At 30.8% G+C, this 11,058-nt stretch overlaps 1 protein-coding gene and 1 long non-coding RNA gene across 5 annotated transcripts; both read right to left on the minus strand.

The window, feature by feature from the left end:
• Window positions 1–927: 927 nt before the first annotated feature.
• LOC107895329 (uncharacterized) lies at window positions 928–2,639 on the minus strand. Of its 4 annotated transcripts, none has more exons than XR_001683486.2 (4): window positions 2,255–2,507; window positions 1,640–2,024; window positions 1,207–1,531; window positions 928–1,106 (listed from the first exon to the last, which is right to left on the minus strand). It is a non-coding gene; the product is annotated as an uncharacterized lncRNA (long non-coding RNA). The 4 variants fall into 4 exon arrangements; XR_001683485.2 differs by having other exon boundaries at window positions 1,640–1,985; window positions 2,255–2,506; XR_001683487.2 differs by having other exon boundaries at window positions 1,640–1,821; window positions 2,255–2,504.
• Window positions 2,640–5,088: 2,449 nt separating this feature from the next.
• LOC107895328 (receptor-like protein 33) lies at window positions 5,089–7,917 on the minus strand. The gene has a single exon (XM_016820640.2). The coding sequence runs from the start codon at window positions 7,915–7,917 to the stop codon at window positions 5,089–5,091; it is 2,829 nt and encodes a 942-aa protein (XP_016676129.1).
• Between the last annotated feature and the right edge of the window lie 3,141 nt (window positions 7,918–11,058).

Genomic DNA, 11,058 nt, shown 5'->3' on the forward strand with positions numbered 1-11,058 from the left:
AATAATGAAGCATTTAAAATATAATTATATTAATACTTATTAACATATGAACTTACCTCAGATTTATACGGAGAGAAACGAGCTATTAATCCACTATTTTGTTTTTCCCCCAATCTAATTCCGAACTTCGCTTTTCTTGATCTATATATAATAAAATTTAACTTATTTAATTATCATTTTATTCAATTTAATCCAAATTTCATATTATGGAAATTTTACACTTTTGCCCCTTAAATATTGAATTCTTTACAATTTAGTCCCTAGCTCATAAAAATGAAAATTCCATGAAATTCAATTTCAACCCATTATAGCCAAATATTATTTAGACTCATAGCAGCCCCTATTTTTTATTATTTCACACATTTACCACATAATTTATTATATTTCTCAATTTAATCCCTAATTGACAATTTTATCAAAAATCACTTAACAAATGTTGTTTATTAATCAATAACTATTCATTTTTTATCATAAAACATCAAAATACACATATATTCATCAATGGTAAAACCCTATACCTTTAGCAATTTTACAAATTAGTCCCTGAACTAGCTAGATTAAAATACAACGATCTCAAAAATATAAAAATCATTAAAAACCGAGCAAAATTACACTTACATGCACAAATAATGTTGAGATGAATGAACAATAACCTCCATTTTTTTATTAATTTTTTTACTTTTAATTTCTAATGTACTTAATTAACCTTTGTTTTTAACTATTAAAAAAATTCATTTTATGTCCAAAAATGTCCACTTATAATTAACCTCCACTTTAAAGTTCTATAACTATTAAACACCTCTATCTATTAAAACTCAACTTTTACACTTTATGCGATTTAATCTTTTTTTATCAAATTAAACACTCAAACGATAAAATTTTTAATTTTTTTTTTCACAATCATACTATCATGTTGTAGACCTCAAATTAATAATAAAATAAATATTTCAACCTCGAATTTATGGTTCTAAAACTGCTGTTCTGATTTGACTAAAAACAGATTGTTACATTTGCGGCTAGAAAGATGCTGGAAGATGGAGTCGATTGAAGAGTCGGCTCTGGATCTGAAATCTCAGTATCGATAGATTGATGGCTTCCAAAACGGGCTGGAGGAAAAATTCACAACATTGTTATTACAAACTCGGTTGATAAGGTTTCTGATTTGATCGTAATAAACCCAAAGAGATGGAATGAGGAGGTTCTTACCAATGTTTTCTCAAGGGAAGATACTACAGAAATCATATGCGTGCCTCTCTCGATTGGTGGAGGATGATAGACTCATATGGGCTTGCGACAAAACTAGCGAATATACCATTCAGAGTGGGTACAAGACTCTTATCGGTCAACATATTACAGACAATAATGTTACTAATACAATAGAAATATACAAGAAAATTTGGCAACAGAAAATCCACTCCAAAATAAGGATTACATCTCGGCATATTCTACATAATCATAGCGCATTCACCAATATGTCCAAGGTGCGGGTTGTGTCCAGAGTCTACAATACATATGCTGCTATGGTGTGGTCCTGCACAGGAAGTTTGGAACAAATGAACTTCATCTGGCCAACAGGTAATCGATGGGAGAATATCTGCATCTAGTTTGAAGATATTTTTCTAAAGAATAATGGACATACCTGTAGTAGAATTCTAATAACTCTGTGGTCCATTTGGCACACTCGAAATCAATTTGTAATGGAAGGAAAAGATCAATCAGTTTAGGAAATCTGTTATAAATTTAAAAGTCAACTTAAGGAATTATATGTAATTAACCAGAAATTACCTGCGAAACAGGATCAAATGATCTCTCGATGGCTACCTTCAAAAGGGCAGAACGTCAAGGTTAATTTTGATTGCGTTTAAGCTAGACTAACATCGTTCGTGCTCTTGGTTTGGTATTAGAAACGAATCTGGGCTGGTAATGAGATGTGGGGTGCGGATGAATAGTTATATTGCAGATGTTTTTTCTGCAGAAGCCATGGCCTGCATCCAAGCACTTCAATTTGCAAGAGATATGGGTTTCTATAACAGAGAGGTTGAGGGGGGCTTAAGGACTACGATTATTAAAGTCCAAAAATGTACTTTGGATTGATTTGAAATTGGTGAGCTTATAGAAGAAATCTTATATTTAGCTTTAACTTTTCACTCTATTTCATTTTGACATACAGATAGATGAGTAAACATTGTAGCCCACAAGTTAGCAACAACAGGGTTTACAAAGGGAAACACTATGTTCTGGGTAGGAGAGGTACCTGAAGACATACTAGAGGCGGTGCATCGTGATATGGCCCTTTAGTTTCTTCCACCAAGATCCATTACATCAATCTTTTCTACTTCATATCAGGGAATAATGAACTCAACTTTACCATTGGGTCGCCTTGTTGGTTTGAGGGCCCGTTTTGCTTTCTCACATGAGAACTGGAATCGTCATATCTGGTTTCACCGAGGCTCCTTTTACTTTTTTGCTTTTTTGTTTTGTGTTTTGTTTCAGTCAGTTTCATTTTTGCTGTTTGTTTTATTGCTTGTTTTGAGTACAACTGTGTGAAGGATTCCCGAATGTGAAAGGTACAGGGACACGTGGTTGGTTTATGTTTTTGTATCTGCTTTTTGTTTTGATCCATTAATGAAGTCTCGGTTTTGTTAAAGAAAATAACCCACATCTTCTTTTTTGTGCAACATGGTTTGACACGTAATTCATGTCCATTTCATGAAACTAACTTCCCTAGTTGGTCAGGATTTTGAGTTAATTAATTAATGAATCCTATTTTATCATATTAATTTAATTTAAAAAATTTTTAAATTAATTTTAGTAAAATAAAATTCGAGTCGAGTGAAATTATTAAATTAAAAAATTTAACATGTCAAATTAAAATTTTATTATAGTATACTTAATTTCAACATAAATTTAAAATTATATATATTTAAAAAAATTTTAAAGTAAAATAATAATAATAAATGACTTTAGTATGTTATGATTAATTAACTTATTTAAGAAATGAAAAGCTGCAACAGAAATGAATGGATTCAATTTTTGGATGCGTAGGATGAAAGGAAAATTATTGTTTTCCAAGGGATAATGATGGTGCGCTTCTATCTGTTCGAGTTCCCTGAGGGTCTTTCACGTTATTTTAATTAATGGATGTGGGCTCTTTTATATGCTAGGGGTCTTAGTTTATTTTTGCTTTTATTATTTCAGTCAGTTTTATGTATTTATTTTCAAACTATATCCTTTCTATAATAATTACCCAGCTGGAATTAATTAAAAAAATTTCAAAAATATTATTTTAGAAAATTTTTAATTTTTTAACTTTTTTTATATATTTTTTAGATTTTTTTAATTTTTTTAAAAATAAAAATTTTAAATTTTTTATAAATATTTTGAATTTTAAAAATTATTTGGTAATTTTTGTTGAAAGAAAAATTAATTTGCTCATTTCCAAACTTGATTGGGACCAAAAGAGTATTTACACCAATCTGTTATTCAAATTATTTAAATTGTAAAATTTAACTTAATTCAAACTCGAAATTTGAATTATTTATCTAAGTTGACTCGAATAACTCAATTCAATTAACTCAAAATTCGAATTTTTTTTTCAATTTTACTCACTCCTACCCTTAAAGTTTACTAACATCACTGCCATTTGTCAAGCAATCGCCACTAAATGTAAAGAAATTAGATTATAATAAAATCTTTTCTAATAATTGACATTTGCAATTTCTTTTTCAATAGATTTGTTCATAGATCAAGTTATTTGTTTAAGTTTGAAGGTTTGTTCGAAATTTGAGAGAGTTTGAATAAAAATATTAGACTTAAAAAAATTAACTTGGGCAAAAAAAAAATAAGATCATTTAAATTATGGACCGGACTCGAGCTTGAACATTTAAGTTTTAAACTCGACCCAACTCAAATTTTTAAGTTTGTAATATTCTATATAAATAATTTAATAAATAAAAATATATAAATTTATTAAATATTAATTTAAAAATAATATATATTATTTAAAAAATTATAAGACCGGGCCCAAATGGGCTTGAGTTATAAAAATAGATAGGCTTGAGTAAAATTTTAAGTACATTTAGAATCTTATCGAACTTAGATGCTTATGTGTTAATATCATGCCTAAACCCGAACCAAATTCGACCCAATTTGACTCATAAATACTTTTACATGAAACTACATTAAAAAATTTGGTGAGGGGTTTATTATTCATTAAGTATGGACTCATTTTTAAACATATAACAACTTGTATTGTCCAAACCCATCCAAATTTGGTGGTTGTAGCGGCATTTTATAATTTCGAAATGCCCCCATATGTTCTGCAAAAGCTTGACTATGTAATGACATATTAATTCATTAATTGAAACATTGTAAATGAAAAGGTTAAAAGTTTTTGTGAATTACCTAAACACTGTTATCCTTTCCCTATTTTGATATTGTATTAATAGAAAAATATTTAACAAATAATTAAATATCCTTCAATTTTGAATTATCTTTTCACTTATTTTATTTTTAAAATTTTTTATAAGATATCTGAATTGAAATAATTCTAAATTTTTGAATTTTAAATTCTTCAAAAGATAATCTATAAATTGAATAAAATAATTATTGAAAACGTATAATTTATTTTTTAAGTTACATTTATATAATTTTAAAAAAAAAAACTCACACGTTTATTCAACATGTTAGTATCTTAAAATCTCAATCTAATAACACAATGGAAAACAATATAAATATTTATTAACTACGAATTATATGTTTGATGTGCAACACCTAAGGTCTTTTTTTATGCCTAAGTTAAAACTTAATAAATTATTAAATGTTTCAAAGTAAATTTCTCTTTAAAAAACCTATGAATAGTTGGTAGAACAAGTAATTTAACTTCTCTTGAAAACAAATGCATAAAGCATGGATTAGAATATTATCTATGAAAAAACAAAAACATGAAGACAAACTAAAAGCCTCTTGTTACAACCATTCCGATATTCAATGGATGCCCCAAATTTGAAAACTTATACCAGATCTTACAAAACTCAGGTTCAAACATGTTCCACTGTCTCTCTTATGGCAGAGGAAAAGAAAACACTATCATTTTGAATGTGTTCTGTTCTTCACCCACTTTGTAAACTTGGTTTGCAGATCCCTTTCAATTATTCTCACGATCCACCATGGTTTTCCGGTTGTGAAAACGATGTAACCAAAGCTTAATCCCAACACTGTTCCACATCCGTACCCCATCATTACAACTTCCCAAAGAAAGGGTATTACGAAACCTTCATCTTCCCTAACCATTGGTGCAGGTGGTGCTGGTGTTCTTTCTCCGAGGGTGCTGCATTGCCTTGACAATGGCATGCCACACAATCCCAAGTTATCGCTATACGAAACATTATCGAACGTGCTGAATTGATTCCCATTTGGAATCGGTCCGACTAGCTCGTTTTTTGAAAGATCTAACACTGCAAGAAATGTTAGATTTGTCAATTTCGAAGGAATTCTGCCGCTGAGCTTGTTGGATGATAGATCTAATGATTCAAGCGCTACTATGTTAGCGAAAGACAAAGGGATTGGACCGGCGAAGCTGTTGTGAGATAAGTTGAGGACTTGCAGGGAAAAGAGATCTCCGAGTTGTTTCGGAATTTGTCCAGTGAACAGGTTGTTTGAAAAATCCATGGCTGTTAAGATAGCCAAGTTTTTCAGAAACTCAAGCTCTAACCTTTTCATCGTAACATTGACTGGACATTGGTAGAATTGATAGACATATCGAACTCGAGCATCAGTCTTGAATAAATATGACCCTGGAAGTTTCTCTTTGGGTGCATCTTTCATTGCTCTCAAATTACGGAAAAAATTTGCAGGCAAAGGGCCACTGAGTTCGTTCTGAGAGAAATCGATGATTTGCAGTGAGGAGAAGTTCGATGAAGCTATGGAATTGGAGATGGAACCATGGAATCTATTGGATCTCAGGATAAGAACTTGGAGACTTGGAAGTGAAGCTAACCAATGGGGAAATGTATCAGTTAAGTTGTTGTTCCCCAAGTTTAGAACTTCCAAGGAAGCACAGTTGGCCAATGATCGAGGCAGTGATCCTTCCAATTGATTGTCATTGAGGAGAAGATTCTTCAGCATATTATTCGTAAAAGAATCTGGGATTTTTCCATGGAAATTGTTCACCTGCGAATTTATGAACTGGAGACCATTGCTGTAGTTTCCAAGACATTCTGGAATAGTTCCACTCATGTTGTTCTTAGACAAGTCGAGAACCACCAATGAAGTCCAATTGCAGATCAAAGAAGGGATATTACCGGTCAATATATTCTCCGATATTAAAAGCAGACTCAAGTATGGTGGATTTGGAGGTGGAAGATTGAACCAAGTAGAGAGAATTGGCCCTTGAAGTAAGTTGGAATGAAGATCAAGAATCTGAAGATATTTTCCTGGAATCTGCTCCAAACTTGTTAGAAAATTGTTGGAAAGGTTCAACATGTTCAATCCTTCCCACCCTTCAGCTTCCAATTTAGAAATTCCACCTGAAATCTTGTTATTGTAAAGATCTAAAACCTCCACCTTCGATGTTCGAAAGAAACTCGGGAACTTCCTTACGCTACACGACGAGAATAACACTCTAGTAAGCTGAGGAAATGAATAGTTTACACCATCATTGCTGCTGCTTAATGATACTAAACCATTATTCGAAAGCTGAAGATCATAAAGATTTTCCAGCTTCGACAGAATGCTTGACTCGATGACACCACTAAAGTTATTTGACGAAAGAAGAAGGGATGAAAGGTTATTAAGATCAAAAAGAGAAGACGGTATTGGACCCTGAATGTCATTGAAACTCAAATCAATAACCATAACAGAATTAGGCTTCTGAAATTGGCCGATTGAACCAGTGAGTTTGTTATAGCTGAGGTCTATGGTTATCAAAGATGGCAAAGAAAACAACCATACCGGTACTCCACCACTTATAAGGTTATTAGATAAGGTAAGATATTGAAGAAATTGCAGCCGAGTAACATGATTTGGAAGGGTTCCTTCTAATCGATTGTGGGACAAATCTATCTGAGTAACTTGGGTGAGGTTGAACACAGTCGTAGGAGCCTGACCACTAAAATTGTTGGAACCAAATTTCAGAATAGTCAATTTGTCCAAGTTTTCAAAAACATCTGGAATCTCTCCTTGGAAATCGTTTTGAGTAAAATCTAGCAAGGTGATTTGAGTGAGATTTCCAAACGATGAAGGAATTGATCCTTTCAAACGACAATAGTAAAGGTCTAACGACACAAGGGAAGGACTCAAGTTGGTCTTAGGGAGATAACCAGTGAGGTTCTCATTCCAAGCTAACTCTACATGTTTTAGATATGGAAGGCTGAAAACTTCACTTGGGAACTCCCCATGTAGCTGACAAGTTCCGAGACTCAATGTTTCCATTGATGAAGACAAGTTCGAGAAGGAAGCAACTGAAACACCAGACATATCTGTATATTCTAGGACAAGGTTTCTTAATTTGGTTAAGTTTCGTGAAAGCCTGTCGAAACCTGTGGCATCAAATGTCAAACTAGAATAGGAGAGATCGAGTGAAACCAAACTCGACAAGAGGCTGATTTCATGTGGGATTAAGCCAGAAAAACCAGAGCTGGAGAGATTAAGATAGGTTAAACTCACGAAGTGGTTAAATAATGGTGATGGGATAGAGCCATTGAAATCGTTGTAAGCAAAGTTGAGTTGTTGGAGTTGTCGAAGCTGGAAGAGGGTGGAGTTTGCATGGAGAGAACCCTGAAGACAGCCGTCACTGAGATCGATAGCAATTATATGACCGGTCAGCTTGTCGCAGCTAATACCTTCCCAGGAACAGCAATCGGCGGTTCCGTTCCAGGAATTTGTCCGGGGGGGAAGTAAACTGCATGCAGTAATCATTAAAAGAAAGGGTGTTCTTGAATTCAAGCAAGGAAGCTGTTTGATCTGAGAGACATAAATGAGTTGATGAACTCGATGTCGATGAACAAGCAAAAAACAGGACAAATATTTGAATCAAAGCCCTAGTCACCATATTTTCTCAAGAAAAAATATAGCCAATGATACAAGTGAGATTGAGGTAAACTTGAAAATGAGCTTCCTAAAGAAATGTATATATATATTCCAACTCCACCAAATCTGCTTTCAAGTCGACCAACCAATGTCGGTAAATGAAGTAACGATTATTAATTCATGATCTGATGAAGTTATTTTACTAGGAAGAAAGACGGAAGAAGCAACCTAGGATAAAGAGGAGTGGGTAAAGTTATGTCACGTTGATTATTTCCTAGTAAATTTTATGAGCCAAGCTAAAAGCTTTTTATTATTTTCAAACAGAATATTAATATATAAACTTCTAAAGAAATCATATAATAGTTTCATATTTTTGAAAGGTCAAAACATTACCTACGCATATGAAAGCAGGTCCCAATCCAAAAATAAACAAATTGATAGGATGATATTTATTAACTTCTAGAACAAACTATTATCAATTTCATCCCTGAACTAAATTTCTACTCTGGTCACTTAATTAAAAAAATATTACACTTTAGTTATTAAATTTTCAAAATTACTTTTTTATCACCCAACTATTAAATAATACTTTTTTAGTTGCTATAATAACAATTTTAATCTTCAATTCTCTATCAATTTAACCTTGATTATATATAAATGATAAAAAATATTTTTTAAAATTTTAATGGTTCTAAAAATTAAAATTAAAGTAGATACAAGTTTCAAGTATAGATAAAATGAGAGAAAATAAGGGAAAATTACTTTTTAATACTCCAAATTAATCTGAATTGATTATGAAAAACATAATTTTGTTGTATATTTTTATATTTTTGCCAAAAAAATGACACCGGAGTCAATTTCACAAGCTTCTATAATATTAGTTATGAAGGTTCTTCAAGGGCATGGAACTTGACTTGAAGGTATTACTAATTTGGTTTCGAGAAACATAAAGGAAGCACATAATGATCTAATATTTTTTTAGTTTTGTTTTGTTTTCAATTTGTTGTTGGATTCTATTGAATGACAATTTTCTTTATTTCTCATACAAATTAGTTCTTCAACAACAAAATTTTTTATATTTTATTTCTCTATAATTTTTATATAAAATTCTTTATTTTCTAAATAATTTTGAGCTTTTTTTATAGTGTTTATATTGAATCAAAGTCAAATTGACAAAAAATAAAAAAATATAGAATTAAAATTGTTATTATACCAACTAAAAAAGTACCACTTAACAATTGAGTAACAAAAAAATGATTTCGAAATTTGTAGTGATTAAAATAAAAATTTACCCATAGTTTAATGAGTCATTCTTTAATATAATGATAAAAATATTATGTTTCATGTCATATAAACTTGGATTTAATTCCAAAAAATTCTACCTTGCTTCATATATATATATAGTGAACAACATACTAAGCATCTTTCAAGAATCAAAAGATTAGTTGATAGTCTTTATTAATGAAATATTTTATGTTTTTCTTTTGTATTTTTATTAATGACATTTTTAAAATTTTTAAAATTATGAAAATTAAATAAAATTAAAGAAATTATAAAATATAAAATTGAGACCTAAAGAATTTGAGAGAAATTGAATGAAAAAATTAAAAATAAAATGATTGAAGAGAATAAAATTTAATGAAAAAGGAAAAAGAAAATAAATAAGTATATAGAAAACAAAATAGCCGTTTGAAAAAAAAATTTGATCGTTGAAAAACTTATTGTCGGGACGAAAATGCATCCAAAAAAGAGACATTTTTTATTTCTTTATTGATAAACAACCGACTTAAAATCTTTTATTTTATTTAAAATCAAAATATTTATATAATTCTCCTATATATAATAGTTTTATCTAGAGAAAGTATAGTTTGAAGATTTTTGCCGAATTGCGCGTAATCAACATTGCATTGGGCTTAGGAAATAGTCATGAATGATGGATAGGACAAGGTAATCATTGTTAAGGAGAAAGTAAGTTGCCCTTGCAAAATAAAATATAGGTTTTTTTATTAATCTAATTTAAAAAATTTTGATATTTATAAAAATGACTCAAGTTTAAAAATAATCACAAAAATGACTTGAAATAAACAGTAGAATAGAGATTGTGCTAGGTTTTAAAATTTTGATTTTTTTACATTGTGAACTCAATTACCGACACCAAGATATTTTTTTTAAATCGTATCATACTGATATATAAAAATACCAGTATTTAAACATGATCGGCACCAGAGATGTAAAAAATAAAAATAAAAATAAAAATTTGGTGCTAGCCAGTAAATGGTCGGCACCAGGTACATTTTTCGTGTCCCAATAATTTTTTTTTTTACTTTGGTACACTAATAGCTAGCAGCAGAGATGTAACAAAAAAAAATTTGGTGCCGGTCATGTAGATATAAAAAAAAAGGTGCCAGCCATGTAATGGTCAGCACCAGAGTTGTAAAAAAAAATTTTTTTAGGTATTGGCCATTAAATTTCCGGCACCAAGTACTTTTTTCTTGTCCTAATGCAATTTTTTTTTTACTTTGGCCGACACCAAAGATGTTTCTGGTGCCAGCCATTACATGTGTAACACCTAAAAATTTTTTTTTTTACATCTCTAGTGTCGGCCATTAAGTAGCCAGCACCAATTTTTTTTACATCTCTGGTCCCGACCATCAGTGTACCAAAGTAAAAAAAATTGCATTGGGACACGAAAAAGGTACCTGGTGCCGACCATCTACTAGCCAGCTAGTGATGATTCACTTAACTAACTAAAATCATGACAAAAGCAAGCACACCTATCGAATAGCATTATAGTTATGGTGAGTCAGGAATATCGTATCCTTGATGACTAAAAGTGCTAGTAATTACTATCTTTTTATTATCTAGCCGATAAATTAAATGAATTTTTTTTAATCTAAAATTATCTAAACTAATTATTAAGACGCAATAGAGAATTAAGTAAGAAAATATTCAAATGAACCAATGAGAGAGACAATACCCAGAAAAGAATCCACCTAGACTTCACCTATTATTCTGAATCTGAATTAAACG

Source organism: Gossypium hirsutum, chromosome A13 (assembly GCF_007990345.1).
Source record: "Gossypium hirsutum isolate 1008001.06 chromosome A13, Gossypium_hirsutum_v2.1, whole genome shotgun sequence".
Lineage (NCBI taxonomy): Eukaryota > Viridiplantae > Streptophyta > Magnoliopsida > Malvales > Malvaceae > Gossypium > Gossypium hirsutum.

Bases quoted from the DNA above. Each gene is read 5' to 3' on its own strand.
- LOC107895328 (XM_016820640.2), bottom strand. From the start codon at position 7,917: ATGATTACTGCATGCAGTTTACTTCCCCCCCGGACAAATTCCTGGAAC.